The 19,076-nt window shown below is 42.5% G+C and overlaps 1 protein-coding gene across 1 annotated transcript in view; it reads right to left on the bottom strand.

Moving 5' to 3' along the window:
- The window catches only part of ATP10B (ATPase phospholipid transporting 10B (putative)), a 104,998-nt gene that overhangs the window by 46,315 nt on the left and 39,607 nt on the right, over window positions 1-19,076 (bottom strand). The window contains 5 exon segments of the mRNA XM_047091453.1: window positions 6,832-7,070; window positions 8,171-8,423; window positions 10,369-10,496; window positions 13,838-13,969; window positions 17,389-17,495. Of these exon segments, the coding sequence (XP_046947409.1) occupies window positions 6,832-7,070; window positions 8,171-8,423; window positions 10,369-10,496; window positions 13,838-13,969; window positions 17,389-17,495 (859 nt within the window).

Genomic DNA, 19,076 nt, shown 5'->3' with positions numbered 1-19,076 from the left:
ACTCCTTCACTTAATTTGAGATAGTCCAACTAGAATTCATGCTCTTAACCTTTGTGCCAGACAAGGTCCCCCACAAGAAGGAAATAGCCTCTGATACTTGCTGACAGCCAGCATCTTTAGTGTTTGGCATCCCATGCACAACTAACAGGTTTATATATCCAGTCCTTAAGGCTCATCAGATAGTATTTGAGATTATAAAAGATATTATGGGAGTCTCCTTTTTTTTTTTTTTTTAGAAAATAGACTTCATTTGGGGGGGTATACATGATGGGATGCTTTATTTTTTATTAAAAAATTTTTTAATGTCTATTTTTGAGAGAGACAGAGAGACAGATAGAGACAGAATACGAGCATGTGAGGGGCAGAGAGAGAGGGAGACACAGAATCTGAAGCAGGCTCCAGGTTCTGAGCTGTTAGCACAGAGCCCAACATGGGGCTTAAGCCCAGGAATGGTAAGATCATGACCTGAACTGAAGTTGGACGCTTAACTGACTGAGCCACCCAGGTGCCCCAATTGGATGCTTAAAAACCCCTTTTATTTATTCTGAGAGAGAGAGGGAATGAGAGAGAGAGAAAGAGGCAGAGTCCCTCTTAGAGGGGCTGAGCAGGAGAGGGAGAGACTCCTAGCACAGGCTCTATGCTAATTGCACGAGACAGACATGGGGCTCCATCTTATTAACCATGAGATCATGACAAGAGCTGGCACTCAACCAACTGAGCCACACAGGCACCCCACAAATGGGATGCTTTTAACCCTTACCACAGATGCCCAGAGTTGCAAACAAGGTTGGACGTCACCAAAACCAAATCTTTCATTTTCCTGATGACAAAATTGAATGGCAGAGAGAAGGGAGGTGAACTACTCAAGACTTCACAATGAATTAGGGTCAGAACTAGGGCAGCTTTCATACCACCTGACTCCCAACCTCTGACAACACACTGCTTTGCTCTAAGCTATGTATTACGTCTTTCCAAATGGTGACACAGTTAAAATGATTTAGGGTTATTTATTGCACGTCCATTTACCCTTTAGTATATGAGTGCCATGAGGGCAGAGGCAATCTGTGATATGTCCCCAGTGCCTGGCAGACTGCAGGCATTCAAACTTCTGTTGACAGACTCCTATCTAGGACACCACACTACCCCACCACTGATTAACTCATGGGATCTCTTTGTTAAAATACTTCTTTAGTATATTTCCTTCCAATCATAAAGCAATGCATTAAAAAAAAAATCTCTGCAAAGGGCCTACTTCTCTCTGGGAGTGGCAGCAAGCCCAGCCTGCAGGTGTCAGCCGCAGATGTCAGTTAAGCTTTATCCAGTCACCACAGACTGTTTTCATGGGGCAAGGTTCTTCATGGTTCTTCTTGCCCACAGCCCATTGGTTTCCTGTCTGGCCCATTAACATTTAGGAACTTGGCACTTAGGATACTTAGAGAAAGCAGTGCCCTCACCCACCTCTGGGCCCTTTGGCTAGTCTATTTCTCTGAAGGAAAAGAAATAAAATTGTGGGTTACCAGTTCTTCAGATTAGAGCTTTGTGGCAGTCAGGTACCCAACTGGTTAGATTTCTTTCTATTGCAGCACATGTAAAGCTCATACAAACCTTTGATGAAGGTGATCTCAGGCCTCACACTATATCCTCAAAGATCCTATTATTATCATTAGATTACATTTATTGACAATTTACAACAAAGTCAGGTGCTTTGCTAAGTGTGTTTATCTACATCATTTACTCATCACGACAGCATTGAAATAGCTACTATTATTGTCCCATTTTAATTATGAGGTAAATGAGGCTCACTGAATTTAAGTAACTTGTCCAAGGTCACAAAATCAAGAAAAAGGCTGGATCTTGAATACAGTTCTGCCTCCTGATGCCAAAAGCTGAACCCTTAAACATGATGCCAGAACTTTCCAAACTTTAACATGCACACAAATCAACTGGGCATCTTGTTTATACTCAGATGCTTAAACTGAGATGCTGATTCAGTGGGTCAGGAGTGGAGCCTGAGCATCTGCATTTCTATAAGCTCCCAAATATGCTCATGCTGCTGGTCTGAGGACCACAGTTTGAGTAGTGAGGATTTATATGGACACTGTATGCTACATGACTGGGGTATATTCCACATTGAAGGCTGGGAAAAAGAGGCCAACTTCTAATCTGCTACTCTCTTCTCAGTTTTATTTTTTATTTATTTATAAAATTTTAAAATTGTATTTAAATCCAAGTTAGTTAACACAGAGTGTAATAATGATTTCAGGTCTCTTCTCAGTTTTAATGATAACTTACTCAAGTTCACATGGATGACTGTCATTCATTGGGTGCCCATAGCCCCTCTGTACCCATACACTCAGCACCAAGAGCAGTTTTCTGTAGGCACTGGTGTTCTTCTCACCTCTCTACTAGGCTGTAACTTCTATATATTTTTGGTGAGTGTCTAACCTGGTACAACCTCTTGGGAAGTATCAATCAAAATAAAAAAGGTATACACAGTTTAACAATTATGCTAGAAGAATGAATACTATAGAAAAATATACATGTGTAAGCAATGGCTCAACCATCCAACAAATTCTAATGCCATTAATGAAAAGATGAGGCAGATCTCCAGAATGTCTGTCTACAGATATGAAATATTCCCTCAGATTCACTAAGTAAAATGACAAAGTCCAAATCAATGTGTAGGGGATGCTCCTATGTGCAGTAAAGGATGTGCTCATGTGTATACCACACTTGTATGCTTCTATATAGGTGAAACACCTCTGGGTCATACATGAGAAACTGAAAATAATGGTTGCTGCTGGGGTTGTGGGGAACATAGAAGAGAGGGAGACTTACTTTTTACCTTTTGAAATTTAGTTACTTTCCACTACTTACTTAACCATGTGGTTATATCACTATTGTGGAAACAAACTTACCTGTTGCTGGGAAGCTGGAGGCTCAAATATGTTTTAGGGGAGTGATGTTTTTGCCCAGGTTGAGGTTGTGGCCTAGAGGATACTGCCTTCCATTCAAGAACCGAGAGAACCCAATGTTAACAAATATTTGCTTAAATAGAAGCATGTTGATTGTTAAGGTAAGCTTTGTCCAAAAGGGACATAACCCCAAGGAAAGAAATTAAGTGGGTGAGCAAGAAGGGAGTTTTCTAGATCTTGCAAGATCCCACCCTTTGTGAACAGGGTCACTGCAATTGTGTGCTGCCCTTTGGGACCCTTTGGGAAGTTAAGGTAGGCCCAGCTGAGATAGGCTTCATCTGTTCCTGCCCTGTGTGGTCATATTACTTCCAAAAAGATTTTGTGTGCTTGGCTAATTAAATCAGGACTCTTACCTAACTTTAAAGTGGGAGTGTGTATCTGTGGGCTGTCCCTGCCAGTCTGGAAAGAAAGGAAGGAAAACCAAGTTAAGGAAAGGAGGCAGAGGGCCAAAGACACCTCCTTTACCTTTCTCAATTATGTTCTTTCCAGACAGGAGAAGTCAGGCCCACGGAAGGAAATTGTGGTGCCATCTGGAGGAGCCTAAGCAGCCTCAGTGCAAATTTTATGATTAGGAAGATATTTTTTGGTCTGATGGTTCTGGAAAACCTTTTGCAAGTGGCACTTTTAAACAAAGACTCTCTGCTCAAAGCTTGGCTTCTTATACACGGGGGGGCGGGGATTTCATTTTCCATCTGCCAGTACTCTTAAACATTGGCTCAGAAATCACCACTTTCCTAAGTATATTATCCCCACCCTAAAGCCACAGATTTTATAGCAGCCAATTAGGCAGCAATAACTGATGCTTCCTTGTTCTTTGTAGTAAAAGAAAAAAAGCCATCTTCTGTTGCTGTTCGCCTTGATGCTCATTTTATTTGGGGTTTAGGGCAAATTTCCAAGAAAACCAACAACTGGTTTCTTTAGAATGTGTAAGGGTGCTTACACTGCCAGGATTTGGCATCATGGAGGTTTCAGAGCAAGTTCTGACTAATTTACAAAGGGAAGATAAAGACCTGGTGGTGCCTGGAGAATATTACCCTACCAGACCGGATGCCAGATGGGTGGGTGGAAGAGGAAGCAAGCTCAGAGAGCCTGCCAATATTGGGTGGGGGAAGGAGCCAGGAGGTCCACCTGGGGCTGCCACAGATATTCTCTATAGGCTAATTCAAGGATCTGCCACTCCAGCTACAGATATTTTATGGATTAGCGTCAGAGTCCCTTAAGGAAGCATGAATCATCCCGTTCAGCCAATGCCTCCCAAGCCGTAGAACATACCCATTTGAGCCAAATGAAGATTATTTCCTAGGGGGCAATGCTATGCTTAGAGAGGTTCTCAACCTTGGTTGCTCACTAGAATCATCAGAAATTAAAAAAATATGAATGTTCAGGCCCTATTCTAGACCAATATACCAGAATTTCAGGGGAGAGAGCTTGACATCGCATTTTATGAAAGCTCCCATCTCCCACTCCATATCATCAGATACAAACATTTGTGCAAGGAAGACAGATTTCCTTGAGAAAGATTTAGAAGTTTAGGACTTCTATTAGTTATCTATCTAGAACCTATAATTTTAAGAGTTATGTCCTCAAAATAAAGTAATGAGACAGAACAATACTCCTTTTTAAAGATGGGGACATTGAGGTTCTAGCTCAGTAAGTTGACCAAAGTCACATTATAGATGATGGAGCTGAGATGAAAACCTGGGACATTTGACCCCAAATGTGCTAATTTATAGCTGGAAGGAACCTTGCAGGGCATCATAAACATCATGTGACTTAACTTTTAGGACAGCCAGTGATGGTTGTAGGCCTTAATGATAGGTCCTAAATAAAAGTCGCACTGGCTGGCTAAGGGCTGCACTTTTTCTGGGTGACTAAGATTTGTCAGGTCGAACAAGGGGCAGTGAATCTGTGTGTTCCAACTGAGATCTACAAAGGAAATCTTCCTGCTTCTGCCCTTGTGTCCTGGGGCAGACATTCTCAGGCACATGGGATGCCCATGGTGCTTAGAACTGGAAGGTGCCAAAAGGCACAAGTAGTGCAAGACTTAGAACATGTGCCTGATGAGAATGCACTAAATTCGTTGCTCAAATATTTAGGTAATGAGCTGGGGAAGAGCATTTCATTCAGAGGGGTCAGAATTAAATCAAAGAAGGAAAAGACGCAACATGCATGCCCTGTTATCTCACCTGAGAAAAGAAAAAAGAAAAAATCTTTCCAAAGGCATCCATGGATCATTCCTCTTGTATGTTTATGAGCATCATAGGCCTTAACACCTGGCTCATGTTTTATCCTTGTTAATGTTGCATTTGTTGGGCAAGACAGTACATAAGAGTTAACTGTACTCACCTGAAGTTAGATAAGTTCTAACAGAACACACAGATTCACAGCATTACTTTGTCATGATCAGAAAACACAGTCCTGGATTATGAAAACCAGGTAGCAATATGGAAGACACTTTTGATACTTTTGATATCATATCAGATTAAAAAAAACCCAGAACCTTTAATTTATAGGTATTATGACTGCAAAAATGTTACATATATGTAGTTATGTGTGTATTAATGGAGAAAATAAAAATTGGAAGGAAATTCATAATGAGGATAATTTTGAAATTATGAGGATAATTTTCTAATAATGATATAATAGCACTTCAGTCCTTCTTGTAATATGTGTGTTTTTTTCAAGATAGCTGGGGCTCCCTGTGGTCTTTTCTGTAAGTGCAGAAGATTCTAGATGGTGTGTTTCCTAGAGAAAGAACATGACATGGAGGAAAGTAAAATGGAACAGAAGTCAGAAAGCCCTAGTTCTGGCCTTGCCTTTGAGGGAATGCTGTGTAATCTTGGGGAAGAAACTCAATTTCTTTACATGCTACCTGGATGTTTAGTGATAGCTGTATCATTGGATCACATGTGAAAGAACCATATACAAAAACTCCAGACCAGAGTTAAATCCCCACAGGGTCCAGGCAATTAATTTAAGGGAATGAAATGTGCTGGTTGATTTTGATATAGAAGTTCTTTGTTTTAAGTATCTTTTTGATTATCACAAAAAAAGTACATTCTTCATTTTTGAAACCTGCAAGCCTTAAGGCCCGTCTTTTGTTTCTCTACTTTATAGAAACATAGCCTGACAACTGTTTCTTTTTTCTTGAACTGTATTTTGGAAACACATGTATCATGGACACACTGCTGGCCTTCAGTTTAGTGATGGGGGTAAACAGAGAAGGGGGATAGTCTGTGTTGAACAGAAGCCCACCTGCTTCTAAGGAGCATGTCTAAGGAGCATCAACTTCGTCATTCAGGCCAATTATTGCCACAAGGAAATACTGGCTTAGTGTCAAGAAATTTTCCAATTCCTTTTTAAAAAGAGAAGCCAGAGGATCACCTGGGTGGCTCAGTCGGTTATACGTCTGACTTTGGCTCAGGTCATGATCTCACGGTTTGTGGGTTCGAGCTCCACGTTGGGCTCTGTGCTGACAGCTTGGAGCCTGGAGCCTGCTTCAAATTTTGTCTCCCTCTCTCTCTGCCCCTCCCCCACTCGCACTCTGTCTCTGTCTCTCTGCCTCTGTCTCTCTCAAAGTAATAAACATTAATTTTTTTTAAAATAAAAAAGAAGCCAGAAATCTATATGTTTATGTGACATCTCCCAATTTCTAAACACTAAACATTTAAAATGAATGAGAGTTGTATTTGCCCAACAAAACACAAATGCAGATTGCATATAAGACTTAAAGGGCTGCCATTTTAAGAGGTCTTTAGGGCTTATACGGTCTTTTCTCTTTCACACCCCAGAGTCCTCTCCCATATATCTGCAACAGAAGCCACTGAAACTCTAAGAGAAAAAGACAGGGACTTACTAGGGAGCTGCTGAAGGCCACAGGAGGCTGTGAGCTTTCACAGTGCCCCACAGACCTTTGTCGGGAGTGACCCTGGATAGGTACCCGGGCACTGTGGCACCTCCTCAGAGGCTGGGCTCGTCCTTGGCCTCCCACTGTTGCTGGGCGCTGAGACCATCGGGCTGGGAAGGATAGGCACTTGTATTGGGTCCACTCTTCACTGTCTGAGTCCAGCTCCTTTGGGGTCTCCAGTCGTTTGGCTGCAAGAAAGGAGTCCTGTTATTGCACCAGTCCACCTTGGCCAAGTCACAGGTGTGGGAATCCCAGACATTGGGGGGCGGGGAGCAAAGGGCACAGGATAAGAGCACTCTGCTGCCCTGGAGCATGGGCAGCTGGACTACCTTGACCGGAGAGGGAAGAGTGCAACTAAATTACACAAATTTAAATCCGACTCTACTACTTCCTAGCTAGGTGACTGAGCTTTGACTAAACCTGTGCCTCTATTTCCTCAATTAGGGGTTTTAAAAAAATACCTATCATAGGGTTATTTTGAAGACTTAATGAAATAATGTGTCAAAGTGATCAGAATACTCTAAGTACTGGTAATGGTAGTTGTTATTATTATTAAAAAGAGATCAGAAGCTCCCATGTAAATGGTTACCAACATGGCAAAGGTGATTGGGCTGCCCATAGTATCTCCTGCTTTCTTCTTCTCTGTTCCTTTCACTCAAAGGAATGAATGCTGCTCTCTTGAAACTCCTTCTCTTAGTTAGAAAGTATGGGCAGTGTGTGGTGATGATGGCAGAGGGTTGCTGAGAAAATCAGGTCAGCTTTACAGGCCAGCTTTAGTTCATGCATGATGACATTTCAGGCATTATTCAGCCACACCTCCCAAGTTGAAGCTCTCCCTCAGTAAAAATCCAAGAGATGAGTTAACATGGAAGGCTTTTCCTGGATGTATTGAATCTGACCATGTACCTACACTAAGGCTGTCTTGCATGTCAGGTAAAGTGACCCCCCAAATTCTTAAAACTTGGCTGTATAATGGGTACACAATTTGGACATATCCCCAATCCATTCCTGACAGATAGAAATCCTGTGTGTAAATGGCACCAAAGACTGACTGGAGGGCTACCACACAGGAGATCACTGATGGCCTTTGTGAACAAAGGAAAGTTTACGGGTGATAAAAACAGCACTGATCTAGGACAAGGAAGCCCACAGGGCTATAAGAAGCAACCTGCCACAGAGCCAGGAAAAACTGTGGGGAACCAGGGAAATGTCTTTCATTATCATTCTTTTAGGAGAGTAGAGTGACTCATTTACAAAGAGTGGTGAAAGCCCCTGAGAATCCTTGTACCATTTTCTTGGTGAGAATATTCGCTGCCCATGATAGTGCAACGCCGAAACACCATCTTGTTCTCCGTCAGCGTCCCTGTCTTGTCAGAGAAGACATACTGGATCTGGCCCAAGTCCTCAGTGATGTTGAGGGCTCGACACTGGATGGACAAATCAGTCTCTTCATCGTACAGGTCAAGGTCATTTTGCAGGAAGAAGATTTGCCCAAGCTTCACCAGCTCAATGGATATATACAGGGAGATTGGGATCAGCACCTGTGGGGAGATTGATTCCCACTGTGTCAGAGAGCAGGCTAGTTCCAAGTCTTAGAACTCTCACCAGTGAGTAGTGAAAGCATTTAATGGAAAGCTGTGGTCAGCTCACATCATAGACTTTCTCTGAGAAACTAAAGGTCAATGACTTCATCCCTCCCTAAGAATTCTTAGGGGCATTTGAAAAGCATGTGCCTCTTGATGGGATGAGCACTGGGTGTTGTATGGAAGCCAATTTGACAATAAATTGTATTTAAAAAGTCAAAAAGTATGTGCCTTCTTTAATAAGTGAGATCTGGTTTGGAGTAGGCACTCATCTGGGTGCCTGGGTGGTTAGGGGATGAGGAGCTCTAGTGCCTCTGTCCACAGTTTCCTGACACCCCTCAGATCTCTATGCCACCAGTGGCTGCCACTCACTTTTAAACGTATTCTGACCCATTGTTGATTACTGTCCACTGATTAAATACCTAATATCTTTCAAGTGCTTGTCATGTGTCAGATCCTGTTCTAGGTCCTGAAGATGGCAGTGAGCAGAAAAAAAATCCCTAGCCTTGAAAACCTCATATTCTAGTAAACAAATATATATCAGGCATTGAAAAAGAAAAATCAAGAGGGTAGAAGGTGGCTGGGAGGGACTCTTTTATAAATGATGACCTTTGAGCAGAGACCTGAAGAAATGAGGGTGTGAACCAGAAACTTATCTGTGGGAAGAGGAGCACTGTGGGCAAAGCCTGGGCAGTGGGAGTGGGCTGGGTATTTGAGGGGTCAGAATAAGCAGGCCTGGTATGAATGAGCAGGAGTTGGCTAGGAGATGAGGGAGTCAGGGTCCAAATCACATAGGGCCTCATTTGTTGCCATAAGGACTGTGGATTTGAGTGGATTGTGAAACCATTGGATGGTTCTGTGCAAAGGAAGGGTATGACTCAACTCACATTTAAAAAGCATTGCTCTGCTGAATGAATGAATGAACTGAAAAAGTTCACCTTTAAGAGGACAATAAAACACCCTCAAATACTGCAAGAAATTGAATGTAAATGGAGCTTCATAAAACAAAACTGCAACTTCATCTTTTCACTGACTGTAATTTCTTATAGAGTCTGAAGAATTTATTCATCCTTTTATTCCTTACTGCCCCTTTCTTGTAGGTGGCTCTATGCTTTTGTGTTTTTTTCTTTACAGGGCCAGTTGTGTTTTTTCCCTCTAGAGTCTATTTGATGCTAAAACACTAACCTGTGGTTTCTTTCTCCCATGCTTGGGGCTTGACATTTCCCTGTAGTTCTCTGGGCTATTTTATCTTCTTCTGTTCCCAGGTCATTAGGATTTTACCTGTTCTATTATATCTGGCAAAGGTACAGGTATACTTGGATCACTGTTGTAATCTTACTCTTAAGCAGTAAAGCCTGATAAATATTTTTGTCCACTATTATCTGGGACAAAGTTCCTTCCACAAGGTAGGGCTGGCCCTGACATTGTCCCAAATTTGAGTACTTTCAAAGACCCACAAGAAAGCAATGACCATATTCTCATCTTAGTTCAGTTAGTTCTTTCCTGGGTCCAGCACTGATTTTTCTTTCTTTTTTTAAATTTTTTAAATGTTTATTTATATTTTAGAGAGAGAAAGAGAGAGAGAGAGAGAATGAATGAATGAGAATGCATGCGAGCATGAGCGGGGGGGGGGAAAGCAGAGAGAGAGTGAGAGCAGAGAGAGAGGGAGACACAGAATCTGAAGAAGGCTCCAAGCTCTGAGCTGTCAGCACAGAGCCCGATGCGGGGCTCGAAATCATGAGCTGTGAGATCATGACCTGAACTAATGTTGGATGTGTAACTAATTGAGTCAGCCAGTTTTTAACTAATTTATTTATTTTATTTTATTTTTCTTTATTTCACAAAATTGAGTGAGTATTGGTCACAGGTCTTTTTGAGCCCCTAGTTAAGGAAGGCTTCCTACCTGGAGCAGGATGATCATTGTAAGGAACACGTAAAAGCCCCTAAGGGCAAGGGGAAGGAAGTTGCCCTTGGCATCTGGAACATCAAAGGGAGGGTGTTCTTCAAAGGTCCCATTCCAGAGGCTGTGACCTGAGAGGAGGCAAAATCAGAGATGAAGCAGAATCCTTAATTAATTCTAAATTGGTCTATTATAGCAGTCCTTAATATATTCCTGGAAATGAGTGTGCTTTGGAGGAACCCATTCTTATTCTTTACATCCTAGTCCTAGTGTGTGAGTATTCATCTAAAGTGGTCCTTCACATAACCTACCTTTCAATCTCCTGATAGACATTAAAGTCTGTCTTACCTAGAGGAGACTAGCATTGGGATTACCTATATTTTGATGAAGTCATTTTATACAAGGATTGGAAAGAGAAAAGGGAACACAGTTCTTTTTACTTGTGTGGCAGAAAGTGCATGGTCAGGGATCTTAACAGACCTGTATGCTGGGCCCTCTCCTTCCCCCATGCACATACCCATCTATCGATCTACACATCCACCCTTTCACAATTCATCCATCCACCCACCTATCCATTTATTAATTCAGGAAGGAATCAATCTCAGTTCTTGTCTTTGAGCAGGTAGCTAAAAATCCAGAGGCCAGATGTAAAGGGACAAATCCCACAGATTGTGAGAGGTACTACACAGAGCATCTGCAAATGCACAGCAAGCCCCATTTCCTTGTCTGCAGACAGGGATAACAACATCTGTTGTGTGAGGAAGTGCTTCAGAGCTCTCTGAATCTCAGTGTTCTCATCTGCCAATTAGTAATAATACCTCCTCTGTAGGGTTATTATGAAAATAGACTAACTGAGTGTGTATAATGCTCTCAGCCCCAGGGTAGGAACTACAGGGGATTAAAGATATAATGGATGTACCCTGCCCCCAAGATGCTTCTTTGCCCAAGACGTTAGAGGCTGGCCCCAATGCCTTTATATATGGCTGAAGAAAGGGGAGTTACTGACATGAGGTTATTTGAAGGTAATTTTATAGGGCAAATGACCAAGGGCCAAATACATGACTCAGAGTAAGGACCACTGGTCTTCAGGGGAAGCCAGGGAAGGCTGCACAGAGGAGGAGTCCTTGAGGTGTCCTGGAGATCAGGAAGGAGGGTGTCAGGTGATCAGAAATGCCTGAGGAGGGCATTCTGGGCAGAGAAAAAAGAAACACTACCCTGACACAATCCAAGTAAGCAGGTGATAGAGAACTCTGGAAATGGCACTCACTCGAGAGCTTTCACAGTAAGGGCTGTGCTTTAATTAGGCGCCACCAGAGGCCTGTCACTGTGTATGAGTCTTGATTCTCAGCATACAATTCTGCCCCTTCCTGTTACTTTCTCAATTTATTTATTATTTTGGGCCATCTGCCAAGTAGATTCTGTTTGCCTATACCTTATCTCACTGTGTGACCTTTTAATCATTAACTTCCTTTCTCTGGAGACACAGTGAGATGATCTCAAATGTCCTTTCCAGCTCGGACATTCCCTGAAAAGCCTTTTCTGAAGCAGAGGCAACAGTTCCTGCAGTGTCTCTGAGGGCATGAGGTGGCCACATGGGGATGGTTTTGTTTGCCTGCTTCCCTGGCCCTCCAGGTGTCCTCCTTCCAGCTGTGGGCGACATTCACCTGGAGTGCCATTAGACACAACTAGGAAGCGTATTAGTTAAAAACTGCAGGCTACTCACAAGGCTAAATCCCATTGTCCTCACCATGGTGGCACACAAAATCTCTCTGAGCTCTAGGAGGTCTTAGCCTTTCAGTCATGATTTTCCAAGAACTGCAATGGGCACAATTTCCAACCAAGGCAAATAAAGAGCAAATACAATTGCTGCCCACTGTTTTGGGGTCAACGGGGGGGTGGGGGGTCTGGAGCCAGCACATAAGTGTTTCCTTTTGAATGTCCCTCGTTCTTTTGGGTAGGGTTCCTTTAGGGTCTTGAGGGCCATTCTTAGAGAAAGCAGGCAACAGTAAGTGTCCTCTTTGCCCTCTGAGAATCAACTTTAAATGGCTGAGATTACCAATGTCTATACCTCCTGCAGCTTTCCACACTCAGCATTTGTAGAACTTGGTCACAGCCTGGTTCTAATCAGGTCTCCATGGTTGGCTTTGCTCTTGCCACACCAAACAGTCAAATGCTTCTCTGCATAAAATGATTCTTCTTCCTATCTCTGTGCTTTGCTTGTGCTGTTTCCAGGGCTAATAGTGACTTCTCTCTTTTTAAAGCTGCTTGCCCATTCTGCCTCTACCACCTACCTCCTGTGATGAACACCTACTGCATTCAGGAATCAGCTCTGTCTACCTCCTCCAGGAAGACTTCCTCCACTGACGCTCTCATATTACCAATAGTAGGGTGAATAATAGCCTCCCCAGAAGCCCACATCCTAATTCCCCAGCCCCATCAATATATCTTTTTTTTGGTTTATTTATTTATTTTGAGAGAGACAGAGAGAGAGAGAGCAAGCAGAGGAGGGGCAGAGAGAGAGGGAGACAGAGAATCCCACAGGCTCTGCACCATTAGTACAGAGCCCAATGTGGGGCTGGAACCCACAAAGCATGAGATCATAACCTGAACCAAAATCAAGATTCAGACATGTAACCCACTGAGCCACCCAGGTGCCCCTCAATATGCTATCTTATATGGCAAAAAAACCTCTGGGCTTTGCATATGTGATTTAAGTTAAAGGTCTTGAGATGGGGAAGAGTATCCTTGATTATCCAGATGGGCCCAAAGATGTAGTTACAAATGTCCTTATAAAAAAGAAGACAAGAGAGATATTACTATAGAAAAAGGAGAAGGACATGTGAGCTGAGATTGGAGTAATGCACTTTGAAGAAGGAGAAAGGAATCACTAGAAGCTCAAAAAGACAAGGGACAGATTCTTCCCTCATAGCCTCCAGAAGGGGTAAGCCCTGATGACACCCTGACCTTAAATCAGTGAAATTAATTTTGGATTTCTGACCTCCAGTGCTATAACAGAATAAACAAATGTTGTTTTAAACTGCTAAGTTTGTGTTGTGGTTTTATAGGAACAATAGAAAACTAATAGAGTACTTCTCTGCAGTCTTCAATGTGTAGGACAAATTGTTATCAATCCTGTTCACAATTGGACTTCCTGATAAACTATGAGCTCTTTGAGGACCAGTCCTTATACTGATACATCTTTTTATTCTTTTATTCTGAGAGAGTGCCTAGGTTTAATTAGTATTTCTCAGAGAAATAAACAACAGATGATATTCCTAATATTTAGATTATATAGGCATGTAGATTTTCACAAACATTTTATTCAATTGATATCCTATTCAAATACATGATAGGACTTATTTTTTATTAGTTCTTTTTTGTAGATGAGGAAATCGAGGCTCAGAGAGCTGAAACAACTTGCCTAAAGAAACAGAAGATTATTGTGGTCTTGTTCTTTCCGAACATTCCATACCTACAGCTCCGACGAGGCACATGAGGAAGAGGAGCCCAATGCAGAAGAAGATGTCTGTGTTCATGCGCCGCTCTATCTTGCTGCGTTTGTATCGTGGGCCATTGTTGTTCAGCATGGCTTTTGTCTCATGGCCTTTGGAAGAAAATGAGGTAGTAAGTCCTTTAGCTTCTGTTTTTCTCTGGCCTGGATCATGTCTTTACCTCTTCCAAGAGCTTATAATAGAAAAGAGGCTTCATCCTCTAACCTAAATATTTTCTGCCTCAGGGATATTGCTGAGAACAGCTGTAGAGGCCTTACACAATTTGTTACCACGTGTTTTACTGAGCATCCCCTACGCACCAGACGCTGTGGTATGTGCTGACAGAGCTACTATGTACAGGTTGTATACTGCACAACTCTAGAAACACCCCTCATTTTTTAACTTGTCATAGATTTGTAGGTTTATTAGGATAAATTTATGCAAATGACAGAAAGCTCTCTGGAGGAAGGGCTATTTTTTTCTAATTTGCACAAAGGCACTGTTACGGGCTAATGGTAGGATACAAGGATGAGACAGATGACTCACATTTTGGTGAAAATACACAAGAAAACAAATAAATAATTATAGCCAGTAATAAGTCCCATGAAATAAGCAATGGGCTGGTAAATAAGAGATGGTGTTAGAGAACATGGTCAGGGATGGCTTCTCAGAGGAGGTGACATATAAGGAAGACCTTAAGGGAGAAAAAAGAGTTGGGAGAACAGGGTTTTAGGCTCGGGAACAGTACATGCCAAGGCCCTGTGACAGGACAGTGTCTGAGGCCAGTAGTTTTCTATGTGCTTCTTAGCCTAAGGTGTTGGTTTCACTTGTGCAAGAGTGGTAAGGGCCTCCACCCCAGCATTAGCCTTGAGCTGCTCCATGCCTATCTTGGAGTTCTGCATAAAATTTTGTTCAAAGAGAGGACAACAAATTTGAAATGTACCAATCTCATCTAAGCCACCCTTGTTCCAGTTGGAAACTGGGGACCAATTAGTAGAAGGGACTTGCCCAAAGGAAATAAGCCATAACATCAGAGCCATACTGAGAACCCAGGATTCTGATTCCCATTCTCTTTCTCCTTCCACCAATCCATGTTACCCAGGCCATACAGCTAAGAGCTGAGAGCCAAACCGAGACTCTGTCTTTAGACAGTCCTTTGGGGCTGCTAAACTTAACCACCATGCTGTATTCCTCAGCAAATTAAAAAACACCACATATTTGCTGTGCAAAATTAAAGAAAACCAATACATCAGCTCCAGCAGTGAACGGCTTTAATGCTGTTTAGCTGGTTGCCTGGTGGATTTAAAGTGGCAGCAAAACAGTAGGAGTGAGCAAACTCTGGGCTTATTAACCAGACTCCAGTCCCTGTAGTTGTGGGGGGATTTCCACAGCACAATGAGCACGGGATGACTGCACTGAAGGCACTGTGGCCTTCCTACCTTCAGGCTCACCCCATGTAAGGGGTTCTCAGAGCACCCTTTCCACCCATCTTGCTTCTCACCTTCTGAGATTCCTCTGTTCTCCTGGAAAACATTGGGTTCACAGGGGAGGTAGCATGGTATAATGGTTGGAATGTGGTCTCTAGAATCAGACAGGGCTTGGCCCTGCAGATACTTGACATTAGGTTATAAGGAATTAATCTCAGGAGATAAATGACCTTGGGTGAATTAATCCCTTTGTACCTCAATTCCTCATTTTCAGAATGAGAGATAATAGTTGTGGGTATGTTTGGGTAGGAGAGTGAATTAATATACACAAAGTACACAAATTACATCCTTAAACACAGTAGGGGCTCAAATGTTTGGCGTGAGGAGCAAACACCTCTATATTGTATCTCTTTCTTCTGGAAGGCTCGCTTTGGCCTTTTTTGTCTCTGAGGTGCTTCTATTTTTTCCATCCATATAATCAGAGGAGAAAATATGACTCTAGACTAGTCGTTCTCAACCAGGGGTGATTTTATCTCCCAGGGTACATGTGGCAATGTCTTGAGAAATTTTGGGTTGTCACATCTTAATGGCATCTAGATACCAGGGATTCTGCTAAACATTCCCCAGTACAGCCCCTGACCACAAAGAACAATCTAGAACAAAATTTCAATAGTGCCAAGGTGGAGAACCCCTTGCTGTAGACAATTACACTAAAAACACTTAGTACCATTTTTGCTCACAATTTTTGAGAGCCTAATATATGCCAGTCATTGTGTTAAACCCCTTTTCACAGACAATCTCATTTGAACTTTATAACCCTATAAGGTGGGAACTATTAGTCTCCTTGTATTGAAAGCTTAACCAGCATGTTCAGGAACATGCATCCAGTGAGTGGATTTCACCCCCAGGCAGCCTGACTCCTCAGAGTCATGATTCACTCTCTTCCAACTCTGCCCCCTCATTTACCACATCCATCACCCACTCAGAGTTTGCTTCTGATCAGGCAGAAAAGTGACCAGGGGTTTTTTGGAGGGGTGGACATTTGGAGGGGAGTTCATCTTAGTAGGTCCACCAGATGGCATTGAACTCCATTGCCAAAAACCCTCGAAAAGAGTTACCTGAACTGACATGCACAACCAGCCTCCACCAAGTTAGGTAAAGCTAGATATATTGGGACATTATTTTTCCTTGATCTATTTTTCTTTGACAGTCCCAAAAAGTGAATCTTAGCATCTTAAATTCCCTTCCATGCCCATCAAAAGTGGAGTTCTATGAATTCTGAAACAAATCACATCAAAGAAAATAATGAACAAGCAAAATATATCAAGACATCCTAGGGAGTCGAAGACCCAGGAAAACATGTTCTAGGATCTTCCAATGAAGGTAGACACTCAAGGGAGACTGTGTTTTCTCTGTGGAAGAAGTCTGAAGCTGTTGATATAAGAAAAGAAATTGATGGAGCCCCAATTGAATGCTGGACACGAAGTAGGAGGGCTATAGCAGTCTCAAGACTGCACCCTAAGACTTCAGATTCATTGTGAATGTTATCTTTTTTTTCCCATTGGAAAGCAAAATCAAAGCATAAAGGAGAACTAGAGCACCTCAAAATGAATAAAGATAATAATAAATGCATAACTGTACATGCAACAACTAAAACCCACTGAGAATTCAGTTTGTTAAGACACAGTGTTGGGTGATTTTCCTATGTTGGGTCATTTTATCTTCATGAGTATGCTATGAGTCTGAGCCAAATGTTCTTGCCATTGCATAGATGAGGAAACTCATCACACTTTTCACAAAAAGGTGGAGTTGTTAAGTTTGGCTCAAGATACACTCTTCTTCCTGCCTTTAGTTAGTGTTAAAACACCATTCGAGGTGAATAAGTATGAATTTCTCTTTCTGTTCAGATGAGTGGTGTTAGCTTGGAATCTAAATATATTTCTTGTGGATGGAGTGAGCTGTTAGGATTCTAGCCTCTCTTTGCTTAGCTGAGAAATGGGAAGTTTCTTGTACCACTTATAAATGTGAATTCCCACTAATGGAAGATGGATTTGGAAGACATAGAGGGGGGAGGATAAGGGGAAACCACAAGATAAGTCAATGACCTGCGTAGATGACAATGCCAACAGCCACCTTGGTGTTCCTGATGGTGCAGCCTCGAAGCAGAAGACTCTCACTGCCAAAGCCGGTCCTCGACTGGTCAGGATGCTCCCTGGGGATGAGGAAATATGGAGAGTGGTTTGGTGGCCTCTCTATGCTGTCACTGGTTAGTGTCGTAAAACTAGAAGTGGTGAGTGAACTCGACCTCTCTCCTGCCTCATTTTCAGAAGAGCGGTGGACATTATTAACTTTGCGTCTAATCTTCATGTTCAAGTGCAAACTCCACTGCTCCTGGGAGTCCTGGTGGGGGCTGGACCATTACAAGGGAATTATCCATTCCTCTGGAAATCATCACTCACCCACCTTCAAGTCAGAGCTCTGCTGAAAAAGCCTTGGCTGATTCAGATTTCTCACTCAAAACAATTTTTGGGACACAGTGTGGGAACTGGCTTGTGGCCCTACAAAGATTGTGCTGTGTTTCTTCAGGCAGTGTTCCCTGCTCACTCTCACCCCACAGCTGGGACCAGATGGCACAAGTTCAATGTGCAAGTCTGTCAACATCAAAGTCACCAGACAGTCCCCATTTCTCACACTGTGAGATGGCAAGGCTCCTCTTGTTTGGAGCTAAATCTCTCACACGCCTCTCTCCTGTATCACCCTCCTCTTGCTCAGTCTCTTGTGAAATAAACAGACCTCCAAGGAGGTGGACGTGGCCCTCTGTGTAGTGTATGGGAGGCAGCTCCTTAAAACAGAGGGAGAGCTCTTTCTCTGCTCTAGCCTCAGGTGCATGGCAGTTTTCCACCTCTCACCAGAAACTTCTGAGGCCAACCAACACCTGTTATAACTTGGGATCTGGCCCTTACTCGATCCTAATGCTCTTCCTTGGGGATATTCAGGTCATTTAAATATAACTTCCCCAAAACATTAGGAGGAACAAAAAAAAAAAGTAATCTGAACCTGTAGGGCTTTTCTCTGTTTAGTTCTTAAATGCTTCATTTCTCTAGGTCCAGTTATAATTGTTTTCCATTTACAAACTCAGTTAATCGTCATGACAACCTTGTAAGATAGGTTATGTTATCATACCCACTTTATAGACAGAGAAACTGAGGCAAGCTCATAAAGCTAGTAAATGGCAGAATAGGGATTCAAGTCCACAAAGTCTGGCTCTAAAGTGCTATACTGCCACTCAATATGCCTTTTAATACCAACTATTCCTTACAGTGGTTATAAACTAAGTTTACTTCATTTTATTTGATTCTTGATAGCTCTGGGAAGTTAGCAGGGTGATTATCCTTCCTTGTGAAAAAGGTAAAGCCCAGAGAGGGTGAGAGAATTTTCCAAGGCTGCACACCTAGTACATGGGATATCCTAGGACTCAAGAACCCAGGCCACAGATACCAGCCCTCATGCATTTTTCCAACACTAGGGTTCCCCACTAACTTGCATGGAATCACAGAGTGATTTCCATTTGCATTTTGTAAATATGAAATTTATTGTCAAATTGGTTTCCATATAACACTCAGTGCTCATCCCAACAGGTGTCCTCCTCAATGCCCATCACCAACTTTCCCCTCTCTCCCACCCCTCATCAACCCTTAGTTTATTCTCAGTTTTTAAGAGTCTCTCATGGTTTGCCTCCCTCCCTAACCTTTTTTTTCCTTCCCCTCCCCCATGGTCTTCTGTTAAATTTCTC

This window comes from Lynx rufus, unplaced genomic scaffold (genome assembly GCF_022079265.1).
Source record: "Lynx rufus isolate CCGP_SWC_20201006 ecotype Redwood Valley unplaced genomic scaffold, mLynRuf1.p SCAF_1, whole genome shotgun sequence".
NCBI classification, from domain to species: domain Eukaryota; kingdom Metazoa; phylum Chordata; class Mammalia; order Carnivora; family Felidae; genus Lynx; species Lynx rufus.
Note: the sequence above shows the minus strand (reverse complement) of the source record. Positions and strands in the feature narration are given on the sequence as shown.